Below are 24801 nucleotides of genomic sequence, written 5' to 3'. Positions count from 1 at the left end.
TTGACAAGATAAAACAGAGCTTTGAAGCACAAAGTATGCTTTCAGATACACACTTTACTCCACAAAATGAGGAATTTTGTGAATTCATAATAACTTATGAAAAAATAAAATTCACGAGAATGTAGCTATCTGGAAGGAAACATCTATATGCTTCACTACTGTGCTCATAGATTAGACTGCATTTTTGTAAACTATACATCTGGCTTAAAAAAAGATAGAACCTCAATCAGATTTTTTTTCGTGCACTTTGTTTACATTATTAACCCTGTGAAACCTGGAGCGACATCACTTTTCTCATGCTGCTTTAAGACACCTTTCAAAGGTATTTTAACCTTTGAGCCCTGAGTGAATTGGCGTGATTTATTTCAAAAACATGGGAAAAAAGGCAATGGGCAACTTGATAAGAAATGTTCCACAAATTGCAAGAAATTAATAGAATAGAAAAATGTATTTTTTAAAATGCTAGGAAAAATGTCTACAGAAAAAACAGGGGGGGAGGTAGGAAAAGTTATTTTATTTCTAATTATCATAATAACATATTTAAAATTAAATCTCAGAATTATTAGACTTTTTATTTTTTGTTTTGCTTTTTGTTTAAAACGAATTTTCAAATGATTTCCTTTTTTCTTTACCGTTTTTTGCTCATTTTTGTGGTCATTTCTACTTTGGTTGCTCATAGCATATTTTCTTTTTAAATCAAGTCAATTTACTTAGGTTTCAAAAGGGTAAGATATTATGCCACACAAATGTATCATATATAGAGAAATGTATAAAGTAGCAACTCTTAGATTTGCAATTGCTACAAAGCAGAACTTATACCAAGCCAAATGTCCTGTCTGTACAACTTTCTGCAAGCTAAGTAATTTAAACAGATACAATTTTGTGAGCCAATGTTCTCATCAAGAGGAGGAGGGGATAAAGGATGGTGTGTGACCAAGGTGAGATGGCTGCCAATCAGCAGGCAGCTGCAGACCCCTGTTCATGACCAACAGACAACACAAGCGGGTATTATTTAGGCCGGTGCATTTCTAACCATGTTTGCAGTAACAAAACCAGGTAGCTTAACTTTCTATGTGTGTGTGTGTGTGTGTGTGTGTGTGTGTGTACTTGTGTTAAAATAATCAGGGCACAAAATGAAGGTGTTACAACTATTTTATCTCAGCTACATTGCCTCTGATGTTATTGCTTTCTGACTTTGTAGGGCAGTATAGTAAAATCTACCTGCTGAAAACAAGTAATACTCATCAAAGTAACTCAGGGAATTCAGCAGGCCACTGATTGCATCATACTGTACCTTCAGCTCACTGACTTGAGAGGTGATGTGCCACATCAGGTTCTCACTCAGAAACTTCAGGCCATATGGACCAATTAGCTCCGCCAGGGCCTGCAACTCTGTTCAGGAGGTGATATGAATAATTTAAGGCTCATGATTGGAAATTAAATGAGGGACCAGATTGATGTTGTTGCCAAGCAGCCAAAAGTTGTTCACAGAATTGCACAACACAGCCAGGCTCAGGTGGAGCTGTACTGTTTGTTTCCAGTGCTACTCTAATACAAAACCTGACTCTCTACCTGTGACAGAAAAAACAAAGCAAACAGATTTAAATTTGATTAGTGAGCCGAAACAGTGAGAGAGAAACACATCTGCAGCTATTAGACCTCTGACTCAACTCAATATCTCTGACTGAATATGGATGGATAAGGATGTGTGTGGTTAAAATTGGAGGTGGTTAATGGATCAGTGAGTGAATCACTGTGAGGCTCGCAGATACCTCACTATGAAGTAAATATAGACGATGATGATGACACTGAGCGGGGGCGTCTGTTGACGTGCAGTGGTCTCCAAGGTACCATGTGAGAGTGTGTATGTGTGTAAGCCTTGTGTATGCAGCTCTATAATGTTTGCATTATGTAGTGGAGTGGACGTGGCGTTAATGCAGCCATAAGGAGGTCAACTGCTCCTACAAGTGTGGAGGCAGAATGGGAGGCTGTGTGGAGGAGAGACAAGTGATGCTGGAATAGTTACGAGGCAGGGGCGGAAGAGTGGGGGAGATGAAAAGCAATTCTGAACTTTACATTAGCCAGGCAGTGTCAGAATAAACTGCATGACAGGCAGCGTGAAAGAAAACACCGCACACCACCACAATAACAAGCTCCACATCCTCTTGAGCAATAATGCTCCCTCTGCATGTGGTGTCACGGGAGTGAACGAGATCTGCGAGTTTTGGAAAACAGCGAGTCATGCTTTGGATCTGTGGGCCCCATTAAACCTTAGAGTACAGGGGAATTCTGTCAAGACTACAAACTTATGTCTATGAAAAGTGAATCTCTCTCACTGATGCCTCTTTGCTCTTGTCGTGCAAATGCTCTCACAGGAAAAAAATATGGTAAAAACTGTAGATGTTTGTTTTCTTGCAAACTTTTCTCAGATGAGTGAAATTCCCCACAAAGTGCAGTGTGTAAAATGACATACTTCTAGACACAAAATAAGATAAATTCACAGAAAAACTCTCCAAAGTTTGGAGTTGTTGCTATGGATACTGAGCTCTGCATTTCTCTAATGACTGTCATCTCTCCCACGATGCAACATGCAATTACATACAATAAAAAGTTATATAAAATGTAAACTTGAGCAGCTTTATATTATTTGTCTCCAGTCTCTTCTATCACCTTCTTTGTGAAAGATAGAAGTGACTTAGCACTTCTAGCTTACTAAAAAGAGCTATGAGTGTTCATCTAGCTGTAATGAGAGATGTACCATAAGGCTCATATTGACAGATTGATTTATGCTACAGATTAAATGACTGCAATAAAGCTCTGGGGCCCGACCTGATATATCTGAAAACTCCTCTGCTCTGAAACCTGGCTCGTTGTCAGAAGTCTGGTTGACGAAGCAGTGCATCGTGGGACAGTGAACGATGAGGGAGTTGCTGGCCTGACGCAAGAGACTCTCCAGGAACCTGAGATGCAGGAAAAACAGACGTAACTTAAGTTCCTTAGCTTTTACTTAGAAGTAAAAGAGATGAGAAAAATGGGAAACAAGACAGAGAGAGAAAAAGTACGAGGATGTACTGTGCTACATGCACAGGTGTAGACTGTAGATAAAAACATGAAAGCAGCAGAGACTTAAACTAGAATTGTATGCCAAAAATGAACAAATTAGTTAATAAAAATGTACCAGAATGGTAGAGGACCCCCAAAGCCCTTGTTTCATACATGTCCTTCTCAATGCTGACACGAAACCTACACCCTCGGCTATATGCACACATGATGCTTTCGATAATGCTATATTTCAATGAAGCAATATATATTTAGTGTTTCACTAATCCTACCAACTGGGGCTCCTGTAAATCCCACAGGTACACAATGTGTCATGTTTCACAGGTGCTTTATTTTATCATTCCAATTCCTTCATGATTGTGTCAATCAACTTTTTCCTACTAACTTCATATCATTTTTTTTTTTCTGTTTTAGTTTTTGTTTTTAAAAGTATTTATGTATTCAGGTTCTGCTAGACCCCAGTCAAATGCACCCAATTTTGCCGATGCAGTTTTAACAGATAGAACTATTTATCAAGATTAAGTTTGCCAGGGGTCCTATTGTTATATATACACACTATTAGGGGGGGTAGCAGGTATCCAGGAAGTGCTCCAGACTTTTAAGCCAATTTGACACCATGACCAAACTATGTTATTACACTCCCAGGTCTATCACATGATATCATGAAAATTATTTTTTCTGGTAGACTAACATTGTCATAGAGACATCTGTAAATCAGTGGGTAGTTGTTTTTTTTGTGTCCAACCCCCCACAAAATTATTAATTGGATCAAATCTGTGTTTGATCCAGTCAGTCTGATAGCATTTAATAAGTTTAGAAGTAAAATTTGATTATTTTGTCTCCACCAGATTCTTATCAGTTGATTCTTGAGTTCAGGCAGATGTTTGTGCCAAATTTGAGGAAACTTGCTCAAGACCATCCTCAGATATTGCCTTCAAAAGGACCTTGACTTTGCGACAACAAAAGTCACCAAAACATTCAAATCAGTTTATCATTGAGTCCAAGTAAATGTTTGTGTCAAATTTGATTTGAAGATGTTCTTGTGTTACAAAAACATGGGCCATCTGTGGCCATCGAACAGACCGGGGGGGTCTGGCACCGCATAGTTTTTCCCTTCAAGGTGTTCTTGAGATATTGCATTCACAAGAATTAGACAAATGCAAGGTCACTATGACCTTTGACCACCGAAATCTAATCAGGTTATTATAAGTCTACTTGAGCATTTGTGCCAAACTTGAAAAAAATCCCTCAAGGTGTTCTTGGGAAATCACGTCCACAAGAATGAGACAGATGAAGTCACAGTGACCTTGAACTTTGACCTATGACCACCAAAATCTAAACATTTAATTCTTGAGTCCAAGTGGACATTTGCAAAATTTGAAGAAATTCCCTTAAGGCATTCTTGAGATATCATGTTCACAGGAATGGTACAGACAGACTGACGGACAACCCCAAAAATATAATGCCTATGGAGAAAAACATTTTGCTATTACAGTAGTTCTTGTGTGTTAAATATTGGTAGGATTAGGGTTAAATGGGCACTTGCATGCCACACACAGTAGATATAGCTATCTATATTTCCCATACCAGTTTGTGTAGATGGTTGTGATGGTCTGCCCTCCTCTGGAGTCCAGCGGCTGTGTTTGCTGTAGCAGGACGTTCTTCACCAGCCGGGTGACGTCCACATTGATGTAGCTGGAGAGGCTGTGCAGGCTGGCTGTATAGGCTCTTACCCCTGCCAACAGGTCTGAGGGACGGGATATCTCCTGGGTGGTCCGGTTGTAATTGGCCATTCTCACGATGATCCTGGAGAAACATGTTTAACCAACGTCATTTATAACCAGGCCAGAGTGGGCCAAGGGCAGTCAGATGGGACCTTAAAATGGGTTAAACGAGCCATGGTGGCATGGTACTATTCACTCATTAGGTCAGCACATTCAGTGCTCCGGGGCTTCAGTGCAAATGTATTTATTTTTTGGCAGGGCCCTTCATTTGCTCTCTTCCTCTCCCTGACTAGACTGGATTTACAATTTTGGCCCTGGAAGGACCAATCACTGTGAGTGTGCTGCTACTCGATGGTGCTAATTTTAGGGTGACAGGGGAGGTAATCATCAGCTAAGACAGGGAGACTAAGCAGAGCATACACAAAGAAACATCAGGTTGCCCTGGTACCAATCCCTAATCTAAATAACAGTTAGCGCTGAAATGACACAGAGCAAGGGAGTGACATGATGGATCTCTTCTCAGATTTTTAAGTGGGTGCAGCACAGTCTGACACGCAGGAATCAGAAAGAAAAGCAGGGTTCATTATGGTGATGGAGGAGACATTTCACAAGAGACAAGCTCCAAGCTTCCCTAATTGTCAGGAAAAAAAAATTCTAAAAATCTGTGAGTGACGATTTGGAGAAAATGCAGTTTGAAATGTTTTTGAGATTTCCCAGCACTCTGTTACATCCTAGTGTTTAACAACTCTGCAGCCCCAGTTCAGCAGGAAGGGGGGCAACATGTATGTGAATATTTAAGCTTGAGTGTGGACACAGTTAAAATCAGTGAAATGACGGCATTGTGTTAATACACTGAGGTAGAGTTGTACAGCACATTTTCGCCCTGGCAGAGGAAACAATATTACATTGACAATGTGTTCCTCTCACAATGAAAGCAGGCGCTCATGTCAGTTATTAGCATATTTCTGACAGTAATTGTTTATGGAGCCGCTGATGTGACATGCAAAAAAAAAAAAAATCCAACCACCTCTGCAGCACATGAGATAGGGACAATTGCAAATGTCACCTCAGGGTCTTTTTGTACACCTTCAGGACTCATCACATCATATTAGAGCTACAGTTGAAACTTTTATTTTAAAAAAATAAATCAATAAAATAATTTGCTGAAACTGTCACTACATTCACACAGCACTAAATGAGACATTTAATCTGTGAAAGGAATCACTCTTCAGCCTTCTCTACTGTCTTGTAGCATTTCTATTAGCCTTAGTGCATGTAAACAAAAACAACCAATCAGAGACCAGGAATCTCTAATCCAGCCGTCAAACATGTCAATCACTGTTCGCACCTCATACCCTTCTGCAGTGCCTGCCTACTACAGGCAACTAAACTCAAAGAGAAATTTGCTCTCATTAATCGTGTAAATCCAGGAAATGCTAAACTGAAACTAATGAAGAATGTGTCATAGCTGATTATCTATCCATGTAAAAAAAAAACAATAAAAAAAACATGTTTTCAGCAAATGTCTTTGTTACAAAAACATTACTCATGTGAATCAGTCATTTTCAGTTTAAGTAGTAAAATATAACAGAAGACAGTTTTGTACTGTTGCTTTTTTGTAAAGAAAACACTTATGTGAAATGTTGGTAGAGAAGGGGGATTGTTGGATGGACACAAGCAAGCAGAGGAGCTGGGCGGATTCAAATTTAGGCGAATTGGTTGTCCATACTGGGCATGCACCCCTACTGCCTCTAATGGCATCTGTTAGAATCAGACTGCAGTGCAGTCAGCAACAACCCAACAGGGCTGAGCAGTCTCTGATGCAGCTGTCAATCATGTCAATCAGTGCTTGTGAACTAAAGTCAAACTGCCAAAAATGGCTGCGCTGATCAAATATGAATCAATATTCTGATACTGAATTGCCTATTTCTCACCTCAAATATTTTCAGAAACATATTTTAGTCTACTGTGTAGCTGTAAAATGAGAACGTTTGTGATATTGTCATACTGAATACAGTTCAACAGGAGCACCGCCCGCCAGCTGGACCAACTTTTAATTTTGTGAGAAAAAGACAATGCAGTAACAGAGTCCTGATTCATATTTGATCAGCGCTGCCAAGTTTGACAGTTTGGCGGCAGTAAAAGAGCAGTGATTGAAATGATTAACGGCCGCATTAGAGACTTTTGCCTGGTTGTTCGGACAATGCTGACGTCTGATTCTAGAGAATGCCATTAGAGGTCGTAGGAGGAGGGACATGATTTCTTTTTAGACTATCGGTCTCATGTACTTCTTTCAGGAAATAGTAACATTTTCAGCAAATACGACACAAAGTTATTTTCTTAGACGTTAACAACTGTAGCTTTAATATTGTTACCAGGGAAACATAACAATGCCCCCATCCCCACTCAGCTTACTCAGTGAGGTGTGTCTCCAGATGAGAAATGAGGAATTCTGTTGGAACAACAATGTGGTCGAAGACAATAAAGTCACTGCAGAGGCTGTAGGAGGAGCAGAGCTCCGTCAGCATCAGATGCATCTTGTCCACACTAGGAGAGAGAGAGAGAGAGAGGGAGAGGGAGGGAGAGAGAGAGGGAGAGAGAGAGAGAGAGAGAGAGAGAGAGAGAGAGAGAGAGAAATGAGAAAATGGTCTTTAGGAACTTCACACAAATATTTTGACAATGATGGTAGTATGGATGTGCTTTTCTCAGACAAATAAGGTAATAAATGTGTTAGAGGATCGTAAGACATCTTTAAACAGAGGCAGAGGAAAACTGAGAGGAGGGAGAGACAGAGTTACAACTCTTCAGACTTAATTAGTCATCCTTCTACAATAACTGTGGCTACAAACACAGTATGATGAAAACAAAAGAAACGCCAACATAAAATGTGCTGCCAGTAAAAGTGTTTGTTTTTTTTCTTTCCAATATGCCGAGGTGTTTTGTTTCTTATTATATTACACTGAATATAGCTTGATCCAGTACCTGTCAGCCCCGATTCGATGTGAAGGGTAATAAAGCTCAGAACAAATAATGCCTTGTAATTCAAAGCGTTTTAATCCTGTCTTCCTGATAACAAAGAAATAAGATGGGATGACAGAAATCATTTGGAAATGTCAACAGAAATTAAAATATTTCTACCAACATGAACTGCATTAACCTATTTCAGACCTTGGCAGAATCTTGCACTGTCAAATGTTTATTCAATTGCACTTTGACCGGAATACAAGCACTTGATAATGTCTCCAGAAATCAGAGATCTATTAAAGATTTAGTGTGCAGGATTTAGGAGGATATATTCACAGAAATTAAAAAAATATAATAAGTGTGTTTTCTTTAGTTTATAATCACTTGAAAATAAGAATTGTTGTGCTTTTCTGACTTTGGAATGAGGTATTTATATATGGAGCAGGTCATCATATATGGAGATGGACATGTTGCACTGCCATGTTGCTACAGTAGCCTAGAACAGACAAACCAAAAACTGGCTCTAGATTGGGCCATTCACGCTTATGTGTTGGCCACTGTAGTTAGCAGACCTTCCACGACAAGAGCATCGTAAAAACACTAATTTATTAACATTAAACTGCATTATTCATTATCAGGTGCTGGGCTAGCGGTCTCCCTCCGACATGCCAAACAGTATCAGACACCGGTTTTAATTGCCTTTTTTTTTTTTTTTTTTTGGGAGAGGAAGAGACATCTGCGAATAATTAGACTTGTGGTACAAACGTCCTCAATGATGAACACTGAAGGAATTCTAACCAAAAGAAGCTTCAGCTGGTTGCCATCTGAAATTCTTACCACTAGATGCCACTAAGTTCCCTTAAATCTTACACACTGCTCCTTTAATTTCCCTTTTTCAAAAAGAAACTTTTCTTAAGGATCAAGAAGAGAGAAAAAACAAAAATAAAAAAAACTGACTTGGTAACAACAGTCCGGTCTTTCCTCAGGCTTTCAGCGCCTGGCTTCTCTTTCTGGACTTCTCCCTTCTTTGGCACCGTCTTCTTTTGCTTTCTGTGTCGAGCTGCGCTGATGGTCTCGGCACAGTGTTTGGGCTGCAGCTGAGGGGTTATCAAGTGGAAAGAGGTGGGTGCAGAGAAGAAGAGTAAAAAGGGGGGGAAGAAAGAAAGAGAGAGACACAGAGCGATGAAGAATTCAGCCAAGCAAATATTGGGTAACGTGCTCAGATACAAACATGGGAGTTTTGCATTCACGTTGGACGCACTCAGTCAAAAAGTAAACACTCCTCATATTTTCCTCAGGGGATTAGAGAGACAACGCCACATTAATCAACTCCAGAGTTTTAGACCTGTATTATGATTTTATTCATATTCTCAAGTCTGTCCACTGCCTCCAGCTAAACCCACTGATGCCAAGCTGAGACGAGTGTGATTATATTTGGATATGGAGTTTGGCAGAATCAATCTGCACTAGATAATGAGTTGGGTTTTTTTTATATATAAGAACCTGAAATAAGCGATTTATTGTGTTATATTTTCGAATTTGAAATAGACTTTACCTGGTCATTGAGGTTGCACTGCTCAGCACATATCTCTAACACAACACAACTGGTCTGCTTGGCTATCTGCTCCAGGAAGGTCACACACAGGCGCAGAATCCGCTTCTCCATCGCCTCGGTCTAAACACACAAACACGTGCAGTGTGTGTGTTAGTGTGCACATATGGAGGACAGTTAAGGATATAAGAAGGCACAGAAAAATGCTGAACACACACATGAAGGTAGGGGGCTTATTTTGTCCCATATTTTCTCATGTTACATTTAACTTTCTGTGTAGAAACTCCTTCAGGTCTGACTCCCTGAACTTGCAACAAGTATAACAATAAGTCACGTGGAGACATCTTAGGTGAATAGGTTACAGTTTTTAACTAATAGAAACCACCCTGAAATTTCCCTAGTTGTTTATTTACAGGAAGACAATTATATTACATGTTTTGCAAAGTTTATATTTAAATATTCAATATATATGCATTATCTTATCATATGCACTGATTTATATTCATTTTCAGGACAAAACCCTATGAGAGCCAAAGGTTTTTACAGAGGGGATTTCAGATATCTATTTCTATCACTCCACTACCAACCGAAATGAAAAATCCGTTTTTGTGTGTTTAAGAATAAAATGCGAAATAAAATGAGAAAAAAAAAAATTGAGAAAATGGTATTGTAAGATTCCATACATTTTTAGACAAAATGAAGCGGAAAACAATTTAACTAGGTTTCACAAAAAAATTCCCGAATTGATTACTTACATTACACAATTATTTTTTTGTATCACAAGTCCTTTGAAATTTTGTTCAAATATGCAAATAAGGCATTATTTAACTAAATATATTCTTTTTGCATTAATATACAGAATATAAATGAACTTAAAATAAACACCTTAATGTGTATTTTGGATGTTTTCTCTGCACAAGGCTGAAAGAGGACATAATTTGGAGGAAAAATAGCCCAAAATCTCAAAATTGACCAATTCATGAAAAACCTGTTTCCACATCTGGCCTTCAAAAAAAGTTGTCATGATTAAAGAAAATGACACGCTGCCTTCATGATGCAGCAAAAGTGCTAAAAATCAAGCTTCATGCAGAATGTAACCTGTGTCTTCATTGCATCTCAGCTGAAGATTAATGGTTTGGTGAGTAAACGACTGAACACTGACCTCTTCTGGGCAGAGAGGGTGTCCACACTGACTGAAGTGAGAACAGACAGACGGGAAGGCCATGAGGTAACGCTTCATGGTCATCTCCTCACTGCTCTGGCTAAACATCTTTTCAAAGACACGCGGGTAGAAACTGGGAAACAAACAGGAAAATAAACAGTAAAGACATCAAAGTATTCAGCCTTGTAAGAGAGGTGAAGAAGAGGAAGAGAGGAGAAGAAGAAGAGAAGAGGAGGGGAGGGGAGGGGACTGACCCCAGTATGGACACCTCAGATGTTTCCTGCAAAAGTTCTTCGACACTGTCCACCATCCTGGTGTGAAACTGAATCATGTTCATCACCTTCGCTAAGTCGGGATAGTCCTTGATTGGAAGAGGGGCCTTGTTCACACTTGTGTAGGCCTGAAACAGAAGAAAATAAAAATATTCACCATTTTACAACATTGGACTGATGATTGTGTGATATTTGATGATGCTGCAACAGACCTGCAATCTCAACCAGTCCAGTCTCAGAGCTCTGAAATCAAACTCCTCTTTGTTTTCAACTGCAGAGTAAAAATGAATCTATCATTACTGAAAATGAATTTCTTAGGTCAAATTTTAAATGTGTGCACAGAAGCTAAAATAATCTGCTGTTTGTTTTTTGTGATCACCTTGTTTGACTGACAAAGCAGACAGGGTTGAGACGAACGAAGTCATCAGGACCGACTCCTCTTCTGGACACACGTACATGTTCTGTAGTGGACAAAAGAATGATTTATTCATTTTGTGAAAGAAAAATATATGGGTGCATTCAGTATTAAAAGCATTGTTAGCTTTTCCCCTTTGGCCACATTCTGCACTGCTGTTTTTGAAAGACAAATGCACATAATTTTACATCACACTATATCTACAGGTACCTGCATGGTGTCATTGAGAACCAAGGCATCGAACTGTGCCAGGTACTGGATATGGTAGCGCTGAACCACATGGTTGTACTTTGTCATTAGGCCTCTTAATTTCTCCATGTAGAACAGCAGCTCTGCCATCTGACTGAGAAAAAAAAAACAGACAAAGGAAATTAACACCAAGCAACTTTACTTTTATAATTAAAATTTGTATAAATACGCCATTATAGAATCTTTTGTGCACACTTTCTGGGTTAAATGCACTGATGAAAAACTACAAAGCTGCTGCACTGTGAAGACATCTTAAAGAGACAGTTGACCCCCAAATCAAAAATACATATTTTTCCTCTTACCCACAGTGGTATTTATCAATGTAGATTTTTTTAGTGTGAGTCTGAGATATGAACCTTAGAGATGTCTGTCTTCTTTCTAATTTAATGAAACTAGATGGCACTCAGCTTGTGTCGCTCAAAGCAGCAAGAAAATCATGACCCGGTTACTCAAGATAATCCACCTTGTTGTGAGCAGTTTCATGTAGGAACTATTTTCTTTCTACCAAACAACACCAACCAACTGTATGACTGTGCAGAAGGAATTATGCATCTACACACACACACAACAGGCTCGTGACAGCGCGAGATGTAAACATTATGTGCATCCTCCTCGGCTGAGCTGTAGTGTTAGCTAGCTCAGTGATTCTACTTGAGCAAGCAACAGATGATTTCCCTCTGCTCTGTGATACGGTTGGTGGTAGTTCAGTAGAAAAAAATAGTTCCTCAATGAAAATACTCACAACAAGGTCTGTGGATTAACTCATCTATTTTTCAAATGTACTTTTTGGCATTTTAAACACCACAAGCTGAGTGTCATCTAGTTCCATTTTATTGGAGGAAAAGTTGATAGCTCTACAGCTGATATCTGCAACTCACACCAAAACAATCTAGATTGATAAAAAGCTGTGCAGGTAAGAGGAAAATATGCATTTTAGATTTTTCAGTGAACTGTCCCTTTTAGGATGGAGTTGCAGTGAGGAAAAACTGGCTACCTTCCTTATTTTTGCACACTAAAATGGCACAGTGAGAACTCCACAGAGGTTTACTTTCTCTGCACCTATGACCTACTTGTCAATGTAGTCCTCAGGCGTCTTTATCTTTGGCATATTCTCAGAGTGTCTGACGAGCCACAGGACCTCGTCACGGGAAAATGACAGAGCCATGAAGACAAACAGAGCCTTGGGGATTTGATTGGAACAGAGGAGGAGGAATGTTATGAAAGAGGCTCAGCTAACATTGGTAAAAGTCATCATTACTGTGAAATGAAGGGTCATTCAAAGAACCCCCCACTGTTCAAAAATACTCCCCAGAGTCCAAGTTCAGGATGGAGGCTGGATCAAAGGTACGGTTTTTCACAAGTCATGTAACCAGAATTTAATTTTGGACTCTTAACTGGCAATAATGAACTCATTTAAATTCCTCAGGCACAGCTGTTATGCTTCTTACTGCGCTTTTACCTTTGGCCCTAACAGTCCAGGTTCATCCTCCAGAACTTTATATAATTCCTTCAGCGCTCCTCTCAGGTACTGCCTCCTCTCTCTGTGCAAAGCTCCGCTGGTAATAACACAGGAAATGGACATGAACATTTGGCTTCCCACAGCTCATTTTAAAGTAAACACACATCAGCGAATATTTATGATACAAAAGTTGTGAAAACTTTGCTGAGTTTCTTGCCAGACACACCTGTTGATGATAGCATGCTCACGACATTCCTTGATGTCTGCGACTCGCTTGCTATATCTGAAAAAAATAAAAGGAATAAAATGTGATGAGAGGCCAATTAACAATCTAAAAAATGTAATCAGTCATAGATACATTTATTTCAGTGGTCAGGGAATATCGGCCTTTCAAATACGTGTCATCTTTGACTTAGCATGTATTAACTTTTCAGTTGTTTTGGTTTTAGCTTCTGAAAAAATGATAAAGAAATACAGATGCAACTTTTCACAATAATAAGTAACCACTGGAACCTCTAGTTTATATAATGTCTACAGACTGCATTAAAAAAACAGCAAAACTATATTAAAGCACTGATTTACAAACTCTCACAAAACTTGTGCAGTATAATCCAAGTCTAATTTATTCAGTGGTATGCTTAGTACTTCCTTACAGGCAGCCCTTTTTGACAGAGACCTGAAGGTGAAACTTTTTGAAGTTTTCTTCAAAGCCAGACTCCATCGACAGAACCAGTTATTTTACCTTGCTAAACACAGTAGCTGCTGGTCCACTGCTGTGTCAGTCAGTAGTTTTCTTGTATTACTGTGTGACTTTGGTGAATCTGAACTAACCCTTTGAAACACCAAAGTCACACAATAACACAAATAAACTAACCGATTGAGGCAGAAGTAGATCAGCAAATCTTATCTTCAGCGAGGCAAAATCACTGGTTTTGCCAATAAAGTCTAGCTTTAAAGGGAGCATCGATAAGTTTTACTTTCCTTTCCCTGCCAGAAAGAGCTGCCTTTTTGATAATTGGTTTTAATGAGACTTGGATTATACTGCACGAGTTGTGTGAGAGTTTATAAATAGACATTTGGATACAGTTTTGCTGTTGTTAAAAGCAGACCCTTATGACTTCAATTCAGTTTAATTTTATTTATAATGCCTGATATAACAAATCACAATTTTTCTCAGAGGGCTTAACAACATACAACAACCCTCCATTTTTGTATCAATCGCTACGAGAAAAATCAAAGGGTCAAGACAAGATGTCCTCTACTTAAACGGTCAGTCCATTCAGTTCAATTCTTATTCATCAACTAGGAGTATTTCGCACAGTATACTGTAGCAGTGCAGCTCACTTACCCTTTGATGCTGTCGAAGAGGTCCTCAGAGACCTTGTGTATGTTAAGTACCTCATCTCTGGTGAGGATGAGGTAGAGACCGCTCCGCAGAGCCATCTTCCACAGCTCCTGGGAGGCCTGGTTTGTGTTCAGGCTGCTGTGGCACAACAGGAAGCCGACTACAAGGAGCACAGTCAGCAACATTTAGGATACAATCTGTGTGGGGGAGTACTTCACTGCTGCATGCATTTACATAGTCATGAATTAGGTTTAAAAATCCTTTGCTGAAAACTGTGGTCTGACTTTTAAATTTGATCTGAAAGTTCTTAAGATGCTAATGGGCATAACCAAAATTTAAAATCAACAATCAACAGTATTCAAAGTAAAATTTCAATCTGACAACAATCATTAACAAGCAATGCTTCTGAAGGTATATGCTTTCACAAGTAACACTGTCCTTTTAGGATAATGTCTAAAATGTGTTTGAGCTACAAATATCTTAAAATGCTGCATAATGTTTAAATATTTGTATAAAGTGAACAGATAGAGGAAGTTATTCAGGATGGGTAATACTTACTGATGATCCACCGCTCCATCACCTCCATAGACAGGTATTCACATGCCATCTGTGGTGAACAACATGCGTATTAACTGCCAATACAGACACACTCACAATAGTTGTACATGTACTGAGCCTATGTATGATGAAGTAGAATCCTGTCAGTTAAACTATATTGTAGTCATCAGCATGGACATAGCTAGTGTTATGATTCAAAAGAAAAAGAAGACTATAGTCTTTGGAGCTTCTACATCATATGAACATCTTTATGTCATGCACAGTATTTTTTTTCCTCAAAAATAGTGACAACCCTCCTTAAATATGGTAAAAAATGCACATTTAATAATACAGCACAAGAGACCTATCTGTATTCTCTATAGACTTGAAATGAGTAGCTGCCATTTGCTTTCAAATATTTGGTATCTTTTGATAAGAAATTGTTGCCTGGAAGTCCCTTTCATGGCTCGTCTAGTGGTTATTATAAGAAAAAGGCCACAGGCAACTGGGATCATGACATTACATCACGGGGGCTGTAATGGCCGTGCTGAGACAGCGGAGAGGATGAATGAGGACTGAACCTTGCAGAAAAGAGAGATGCACTGCGAAAAGTCAGCTCTCAAAAACAAGAAAAAAAAGCAATAAAATGGAGGAAAATATTACTTCTACTAAACAAAACAACTTAAAAATATCTCATCTCAAAAAAACCTGCAGATATTGTAAAAATAGTGTGGCCATACTAAAAACAAGTCCATTTGTCAAGACATAAAGAAAACACTTAAGAATTATTTTTTTAATATGTAGGGAAATGTGCTCAAATTAAGCATTGCCTTGGTTTAGGATTTATACCTTAAAACCAGACAGGTACATTAAAAACAAGTACATCTGGGTAAATACAAAGAAATGTGTTAATGTCACATTTTGCCTCATTGAAGTCAAGCAAAAAAGCATATATTGCCTTGCTTTAATATATTTCACCCTACTTACATTAAATTTTTTACAGTGTAAGTAGAAATAAAAGTTTAGGGATAAGCAGAGCGGTCCGAGGGCAATAAAATAAATCATTTTCTAAATGATAGCACTGTAATGGGAGGACAGAGAGCTACTAATGTTAAGTAGACCATGTCTGACCCTCAAAACAGCACATATACTATTATTGCATCATTTAGCTGTGAAATATTTTCTCATTTCTGTGCCTGAAGTCACTACAAAAAACACGCTTTAGATACTTCCTCCCCTTCCTCTCTGTTTTGCCCTCAGTCAGAGGTAAAAAGAGGAGAGGTGCTGGGAGGGCAAACTCACAGTGTCACAGCACGCTGGGTCCAGCATGGCAGCCGGAGCACTGAGCAGGCTGAGGAGCTGGGCGCCCCGCCACTGCTCTGCTGGCAGGTTCCTGCGTGGGTAGACCATCTTCAGAGACAGCAAGGCTGCCGTCACAGACTAGGAGAGAGACAGAGAAGAAAAAGGAAACGTGAATAAAGAAGTTAGAGAGAGGAAAAGAACGTTAAAAGACAAAGATACAGACATATCACACTTATTTATAGTGAAATCAAGCTGAAGGCTCAACAGCTGTTATAATTGTGTTGCATATGGGTTTATTTTATGATCCACTGCACATACCCTTGTAACTGTTATTTGTATTGTTATATTTTGTGTGGTCATGTGTAAAGCTGTAAAGCAATATAAAGCTTTGACAGTTGGCTCCTTATTTCCAGTTCAGGGAAGTCTTTAATTCTACTGCACATGATAATACTGCAGATAAAATTGTGCTTCCAACTTTGTGGCAACAGTTTGGTGAAGACCCTGTTTTAACATCTGAAACACTCATAAAGCCATGTGATGTCCATAAAGACGTGATATGGAACATTTAAAGCTCTTATTTCGCCCTTTTATTTATGGTTTTCTAAGAATGGAAACATGTCGAGAGGTCTGATTGATTTTCTAAAACTGATGCAAAAAAAAGTTATTTTTAGATGGCATTAATACTTATACCTGGTGCCATTTAAGTGATACTGAATGAGTTTTACAGTTCTCTGAGGGGCACAGATGGTACACAAATGTACCTAAAATGGACAATTTGAAAGTTCTGCCCTTACATGCCTTTATTAAAACTTCTCTAAATTTGTTTTTCTTCACTTTATAAGCATTTGTCTATTTATATGTAATATTCAGACGTTGTGGAGGTTTTTGGCAGTGACCGCGTACTTCCAAAGGGATTTTTTTTACAATTCTGCCTTGTATTCTGTCCTATTTCTTCATTTACTCTGACCCAGTAACATCTATACTAATGCTTACACCTCTGCAGTAAATCTCCCAAGTGCTACCTTTATTATGATACCAGGTTTATTCATATAGCCCTTGTAGTTGCAGAGAAACACTTATTTTGGGCATGTAAGTTTCAAGCAGAGGCCTGAGCCAGAGGCCAAAGGAATAAGAGGTGAAGCAACAAATCAGTAACAGAGGTTTTGGAATGAAATGTTCAACCATAAAAATATTCTCTTGACCTCTGACCTCAAGATATCTGAATGAAAATGGATTCTGTGGGTACTTATGAGTCTGCCCTACAGACATTTTTATTATTATTTAACCTCTGTTTAAGCAGGAATAGTCCCACTGAGATTCAGAATCTGTCTTCCAAGGGAGTCCAGACAGCAGCACAAAGAATTTCATGTAAAAGAACAAGCAGACTAAAAATGCAGTAAAAACACAACAGCAAACAGGATAAAAATTCACACAGAAGCAACAGGCAACAAACTTAAAACAAACAGCCAATTTGCAGTGTTCAGAAACCACTTTATGCTCGTCCCATGCAGTTTGTTTTTTCTTCTTGCCATTTAAATGCTTATCAAGATAATCTGGTAACAATTGCTTTACCTTTTTAATATGGACATTGCAACTGATTTGTAATGCAGAATAATGGAATTGAAACATGATTAAAAAATGTGATTAATCATGATAAACTACTGAAATTCTGCCATTAAAAAAATAATAGTTTGACAGCCATAATTTTAGTATCTTTGTACTGTACTGTATATATTTAATCAGTGACACACTGAGCTTACCCTTGTGTGGGGGCCAAACTCCTCAGTGAGTTTCTTCCAAGGATGCTCGTACTCAACAAACATCTGGCCGAGCCGAGGGTAAGACGGGTCACTGCAAGATTAATTACAGTGAGGAATTAATCAAGAAGAAGGAAAAGAAGTAAGACCTTATGATTATGACAATACTGTGTAAATCTAGAATGTAACTGATGATGAAAGTGTTGGATTTCATAATCATCTTCTACAGTTTCATTTTTGGGAAGCTGAAATTAAGAGCAGAGGCTGTTCCAGTTCAGAGAGTTTAGCCAGTGATGAAAGAACAACTCAGTTTCTTAAGTAGAAGTACTAATAGCACACTGTGAAAATACTTCATCACAAGTAAATTTTCTGCACTGTGAATGTTAATTAAGTAAAAGTAAGTGAGTATAATCAGAAAAAGTATTAAAAGGAAAATTACCAAATGTAGAAAAATAATCATTTAAAAAAAAAACAACCTGAAAATTATTTTTGAAAAATTCAAAAAATTAGAAAAAAGAAAAAAACAACACCTTAAGACCTCAGACACCAAAAAACTGAAAAGAATTTGAAAAATACACCCCAAAAAACCCTCGAAATTATTAAAAAATAGAAAGAAACACCCCAAAACTCAAAAAAGGGAAAACATGGGGGAAAAACTATTATTGTTGTTTAAAAATAGAATTATTTAAACAATATAGAAAAAATGACTTAAATGTTTATCAGAATAGTGGCCAATTAATTATCTGACAACCAGGTAATTGATTATCAGTCAGTTGATCAACTACTCATTTCAGCTGTACTTGCATAAACTATTTGGTAACAAAGCATCATATTTTATAGACTCTTGTAAGGTTTTTATGCAAAAATCTTAATTTGTACACTAACTTAAGCTGTCAAATAAATGTAGTGAAAAAGTACAATATTTCCCTTTTGAAATGTAGTGTGGTAAAAGTATAAAAAGAAAAATACTCAAGTAAAGTACAATTACCTTAAATGTGTACTTAAGTACAGTACTCAGTTACAATACACAACTGAGTTTAGCTGTGTGTTGTGTGCAAGTCAAATGTAATGTTAACTAACACTGTATGCGCTTATGTTCCCTGCTCACATCTCAAATTGACATAAGCATCCATTTAGAGGGAATAAATAAATATCATTCAAAGTGGGCGGACTCAAATGTCAGATCACCACTTGGCACTCACTAAAGGTTAGTGGTGGGCTGTTGATGTCTGCAGCAATTAAAATTCTAATTAATTATGAGGATCAGAGAAACGGCCGTATTGATGGATGTGGAACCTCATAATGGATTTAATTAAAGCTCCTGAACGGAGTGTTTGTCGTAGATAAAAAGCTGCACTTAGCAAATACAACCTGACTGAATGCTATATTGATCAATAGGAGTGAGTACATTGAAAACACATCTATCCATCAGTTTAATTTGTGCTCCTTATACAGTATGATGTCGCTTCTTTATGCAGTTTCATGTTTTCATACCTGCTCCCGTTGGTCATCTCATGAGCACAGTTGAACATGCCCACCAGTGCCTTCTTGTCATCAATGCGGGAGAGCGTTATGATAACAGACGTGTAGGTGATGATCAGATCCAAGTAGTTCTTGGTAAAGTCAAAGTTGATTGCCTAAAATCAAATTTCAGTTTAGTCAGAGGCTATGAAATTACTGAAACTACCTCAAACTGCTGTAAGTCCAGTGGCGCTGTATGGAAACCTAACAGGAAGACATTTCTAGTAAAACATCAGGAATGGATCCAATAATAAACTGTCCCTTTCAATTTGAAAACATAACAATGACAATAAGACACGCATATACCCTGCAGACTTGTAAAGGTGGCTGTTTTGTAACTGACAGAGAATATTAGTTAAGCATTCATGGAAGAACTATATTTAGCTACAGTATATGTTAGCATAAATAGGCAGGCATCACCCTAGTCACCTGAAGGCATTGTTGGCACATTTCTGCAAACCACAATTAAGTTTTATTCATGATTCATTTGCATAATATCAATGTTTCTTTTGTGACGTTGTGTTTAAGCATCATTTTTTCACTGAGGATAGTGCCACAAAAGGGTTAAAGTTGTTCTCATACCGTGTTTGTATGATTTGCTGTCCGTGTTATTTGTTCATACATTTTGCACCAAAATCTGTAAATATCCCACATAATCATAAGCCAGTAATTTGTGCAATAACCCATGTATTTGGGAAGGCTGCAATCACATGACCAATGCGCTGAGGGGGAGGTGCATAGGTCACACAACAGGACATTTCAGGAGTGTCCAGGAGATCAGTGCTCAGAATCATGTGAACTTTGAATGAACTTTTAAGGTACATTGTCACCATGTTTCTTCTCCTAAACCTAACCACAGTAAATTTACTTGCCTAACCTAAGCTCTGTAACGTCATGTTAATTACGTAACTTTACATTAACATGTTTCATGGGATATCACACAAAACGTTGATTGTGCATTTCCCAAGAATCATTGCATGAGGATATGTTGCTGCGTTGCCAGACAGGATAGTGCCACCGATGCCAAAGAAGTCAAAACATGATATCTTCCAAAATGTTTTTTGTGTCGAGAGGAAGGTAACTAGATTATGACAACTTTGAGGTAAAATATCCAGTTAATAATATTTGTCTGTTTAAAAAGGGAATTACAGCACAAATCATTTTGAGAAAGTTGAATGCAAAATGAGGTAAAACTGCAATAACAAGAATTCATTCAAATCAACTTAAGTCACTTTTATAGTTGATCTGCAGTTATATTTGGTTTAAAAAATAAAATAAATAAAAAAGTCCTGAGCTGAGGCGCTCTCCGAATAAACCCAACCACCGTAAGGTTCTTAAAATGCTCACATTAACTGTGCAGATCAGATCACAAGAGACACGGATCACTGAAATATCCAGTAGGACATACACAATGCACAAGGCGAGAGGTGCCACTTAAATAATGATAATAAAAAACCTGACAAACTGAATAGCAGGAGGCCGGGGGCGGCAGGCAGAGACCTACAGCATGAAGCATGAGGGAGTAAACAGCATTGTAGTATAATGAATAAAAATGAGTGACAGCTTGTCAGGTTATCAGCAGATGTTTTGTTTGACTTCAGTGTTTTCCCGACTTATAAATAAACATAAATATATTGTAACCTTTACTTACAATATCGAAGAAGCACTGACAGGCATCAATGGTGTTCAGCAGCTCATAAACGTGGTCCTGAATAAATAACAGAGAAAGGATTTGATTAGAAAACAGACAAATATTCAAATCATGTTATGCCTTTAATATGATTTCCTAAACATCTTCTCATTTTCATAGATTCCTGTAGCCTAATAATCATTACACATTTGCATATTTCTATAACATGAATGAGTTATTCTCAATCTTACAAATACTGGTGATACATTATAGCCTGGCTGCTACCTCCATCACAGAAACATGCAAATGTGAGGGGACATGTAACAAACTACACCAAACCACAGTGAGCTGTCCTTGATGTTTGGAATAAAATAAATTATTTTTCTCTATAAGAGTAAACCACTCTATATGTAAATTTATTCTGGAAGCCAAAATAGCAGAAAGAAAACAAAGAGAGAGAATAAAGGAAACACTGTAAACACCACCACTGCCCTTTCTATTATCAGATTTGTGTTTTCATATTTCAGACATAATGAATATTGTTTATTTTTCATTGTTTTTTTTCACTAGTTATTAAAGTAGACATTTGTTATGTTATGCTCCTGTTTCTTCCACTGTTGTTGTTATGCAGGTCCTTGTCGGGTTATGTGAAAAAATGATAATTGGAATTGACAAGAAATAAGAGAAAGAGAGAGATTATCACCCTGAACTCGATGACGTCCAAGAAAGAGTCATAGTAGCTTGTTGTGGCTGCCAACACCTCCGATTTCTGTCGCTGTATGCTGGTCAGATTTTGCTGCAAAAAAACAATGACAACTTTTTAATTACTGGCCAGGTAATACAGAACTTCACAATGTGTGGCAAGTGGACTATTTCTTGAAGTCCTACTTGATTAAACAATATACTGTATAAATTAAACCATCAGCCACATGCAAATATTTACATGAATTAAACAAATATTAAACAATAACATATAATCAGTGGGCGAGTCATTAATTTTTAAGCGCTTTTATGTGTAACACAGCCCCCAAGGTATAGCATGCAATCCCTGTTTCAAAGGCTAATGGGTAATGGGTAAGTCATAGCTCACTGACAATCATTAGGTAATGTAACATATTTTGGTAAATATTTGGAGTACAAAAAAATTAGTGTTATCGTTTGAAAGTTTTAGAATCTCCACTGTCAAAGGGTGTCTGGAGCTTGACCGGATGGAAGAGATGGCATGTTAACAAGAGGGATGCATTATTATCATATTGCAAACAAAAATCTAAAATTACCCGTGGCTTATACCAGTATGTCAGAGCAAATATCATGCAATATACTACCACAGCTCTGCTGCCTGCACTAAGGTGAAGCGTATCATAAATACTTCTTGTTAAGATTGTGTTACAGAGCTTTGGAAGGCCAGAGAAGACATGCACTGATCATTTTTTAACATTTTGTGTTCATGATTCAGTTGTTTCATGATTTTATTATAAGACATTTCTTCTTTTGAGAGCAGAAAAGAACAAAATAAAAAACAAGTACTTGCGTATCCTTGTAGAAAAAGCAAGACACAAAAAAGGGTTGCAGTTGCACTTACGATGTTTCCTCTGAAGTCAATGTTGGGGAATTTCTTGTTGATGTATTTGACAGCGGACTCCATGGTTTTATCAGTCAGGAGGGGAGGCCGCATCTTGGGGTCTGCACAGATCTGTAACAGGAAAAGATAGAGATGTGAGGATGTCATGCGATACGTTTGCACATCATACCGTCACACCCTGACAAATTTTTGTCATATTTCACTCAGGTTTTGGCAGTAAAATCCTTGATTTTTAACACATTTTCATGCCCTGCCATCATGCACTGTAGGTGCTCTTAACAGGATTAAAATGGTTTTTTTTACATTTTGAGTGGCATCTAGTCACTGGTTAGAAAATCAAAATTGCCAGAGGAAGAATCCACACGATAGCTGGGGACATTTTGGGCAGAGTGGGTAATGAGACTCTCCCCACCGCAAGCAGCAACTACCCCGAAGGTGACCTTGAACAGAATAGTTACCGCTGAACGGCTCCTGTGGGCCTGTTTAGAGGCTGACAGTTGAATACTGTGCAGCAGCTTCAGAGTGTGAAGTCTGCCTGTGAAAATAAAAAATGCATGCATGCTCAGCACATCTTCACTGGCTCAAAATAAGGCTGTTCGTCCACTTCTTTTCCCTTATGAATTCCATAATAAAGTGCATGCATGCTCATACAAGGTCACAGACGGAGAGATGTGTGTGCATGTACACATACAATACACAAAAGATATTCTATTTTCTCATGAGAGTCACTTCCTGTATGTCACACTCAGATATGTCTGGGTTGTCAAAACATGCATGAATACTCAATTGCAGCTATCGCATGCACATGCATGCATTCAGACACACATAAGACCTCACAAACACTTGTCATAAGTACAAGTACATAAGGGGACAAGTGCTCAAGCACCCTCAGCCTTCCTCTCTGCACATGCCTGATCTGATGGCTTAGTTTCACAGAATTCAGTTTGGAGTAACTGAAATTTGAGGTGACTGACAAGTCAGACTTCCTGTTTGCACTTCCGTTTTTGAGAAATGAGCTCAGATGGGAGTTGGAACACAGTGCTGCCTAAACAACAAAATACACAGTTGTTACAACTATCTGACATAATTTTATCACAATTGTTGGAAATACAGTTCCTAGAGAGTTTCTTGGCTTTAAAGAAGTAGTGAATTAATCAGTTATTACTGGTGGTTTGCATCATTACACAATGTTGTACTTTTGTGTATTGCAGATTAAGTATTTGAACATCTTTGGTCTTACCGATCATTATTATTTGTATTGTAGATACAAATGCAAATTGTTATCTGTACAATCAAGCTCTTCCTTTTTTTACAGCTCTATGTGATCAAACAATATAAATGAAAACATACAATTGTAAATATGATTTAATTTTAGTTTATTCCTAAGCAGTGTATAACCGTGTACTGATATGTTTACTCTTAAATGTATCTTCGTATTGTGAAATAACTAAATGTGGGTGCAAATTTTGAGAAAAATACAGACGTAAGCGTATGAGATGTAACTCAAGTTCCTTATTTCTGTTACACAGATAACTTGCCTCTATGAATGTCCCTCACCTTCTTAATGTAGTTCATGCGTATTAACACCCCGTTCCCTCTCTCATTGAGGATAGTGAGTTTTTCAGCCAGTTTCTGTTGGTAGTCCATGGCTCCAGAAACACGGCACCTTTTCCTCCGCTCAAGCCTTGGCCTCCAGGTCCTGTGTGGTGTTCAAACCCTCGGAAACAAGTGCACCCAGAGCCTCACCCTGACACTCGGTCACATGAGCTCGTGGGTGGGGGTGGAGCCATGAGTTGAGTTGGGCTGAGAGGTAAAATCAGCCACATACTGTAACTGTAATTCAAAATATGGATATGAATTTAAGACATTTAAAAAAAAAATTAAAAAAAAGTAACAAAATTACAATAAGTTGGCAGAAGTGTTGTATTTAAAGTACTTTGCTATATTTAGACTTTCAGGAAGAAATTTGTTTTCACAATTCATGTGTTTATCACTCAAAACTTTTGATTTGATGCTGGAGAGAACACATACATTAGTTATAACATATAGTTTTTCAAATGAATGAAAAACTGTGTCTGTCTAACTGCTTCCTTTGTTGTGTGCATTTTGAGTTACTTCCTCTTGCTCTGGAAATGAGTCCTGTGAAAGGGGATGTTGGTACAAACCATATTCAAGTTATTCAAGCAGAGTGCACTGAATGTAACAGTTTTGCAGGGAATAAAGTAACAAACCAGTAAAGAAAAATAGGAAAAAATTAACTTTGAGTATAG

The 24801-nt window shown here is 38.0% G+C and overlaps 1 protein-coding gene across 1 annotated transcript in view; it reads right to left on the bottom strand.

Annotated features, from left to right (window-relative positions):
* The window catches only part of nckap1l (NCK associated protein 1 like), a 33744-nt gene extending 9482 nt beyond the window's left edge, over positions 1–24262 (bottom strand). The window contains exons 1-23 of the mRNA XM_042506038.1: positions 24089–24262; positions 22532–22642; positions 21653–21745; positions 20971–21027; positions 19293–19435; positions 17802–17892; positions 16042–16179; positions 14761–14809; positions 14206–14362; positions 13084–13140; positions 12858–12954; positions 12469–12578; positions 11360–11492; positions 11114–11195; positions 10947–11005; positions 10717–10862; positions 10463–10595; positions 9304–9423; positions 8706–8845; positions 7200–7331; positions 4648–4866; positions 2830–2960; positions 1295–1392 (exon numbers count right to left, since the gene is read on the bottom strand). Coding sequence (XP_042361972.1) covers positions 1295–1392; positions 2830–2960; positions 4648–4866; positions 7200–7331; positions 8706–8845; positions 9304–9423; positions 10463–10595; positions 10717–10862; positions 10947–11005; positions 11114–11195; positions 11360–11492; positions 12469–12578; positions 12858–12954; positions 13084–13140; positions 14206–14362; positions 14761–14809; positions 16042–16179; positions 17802–17892; positions 19293–19435; positions 20971–21027; positions 21653–21745; positions 22532–22642; positions 24089–24178 — 2586 coding nt within the window. The 5' untranslated portion in view covers positions 24179–24262. The remainder of the gene's footprint in view (positions 1–1294; positions 1393–2829; positions 2961–4647; positions 4867–7199; positions 7332–8705; positions 8846–9303; positions 9424–10462; positions 10596–10716; positions 10863–10946; positions 11006–11113; positions 11196–11359; positions 11493–12468; positions 12579–12857; positions 12955–13083; positions 13141–14205; positions 14363–14760; positions 14810–16041; positions 16180–17801; positions 17893–19292; positions 19436–20970; positions 21028–21652; positions 21746–22531; positions 22643–24088) is intronic.
* Between the last annotated feature and the right edge of the window lie 539 nt (positions 24263–24801).

The sequence above is a fragment of the Plectropomus leopardus genome, chromosome 2 (assembly GCF_008729295.1).
Source record: "Plectropomus leopardus isolate mb chromosome 2, YSFRI_Pleo_2.0, whole genome shotgun sequence".
NCBI classification, from domain to species: domain Eukaryota; kingdom Metazoa; phylum Chordata; class Actinopteri; order Perciformes; family Serranidae; genus Plectropomus; species Plectropomus leopardus.
Note: the sequence above shows the minus strand (reverse complement) of the source record. Positions and strands in the feature narration are given on the sequence as shown.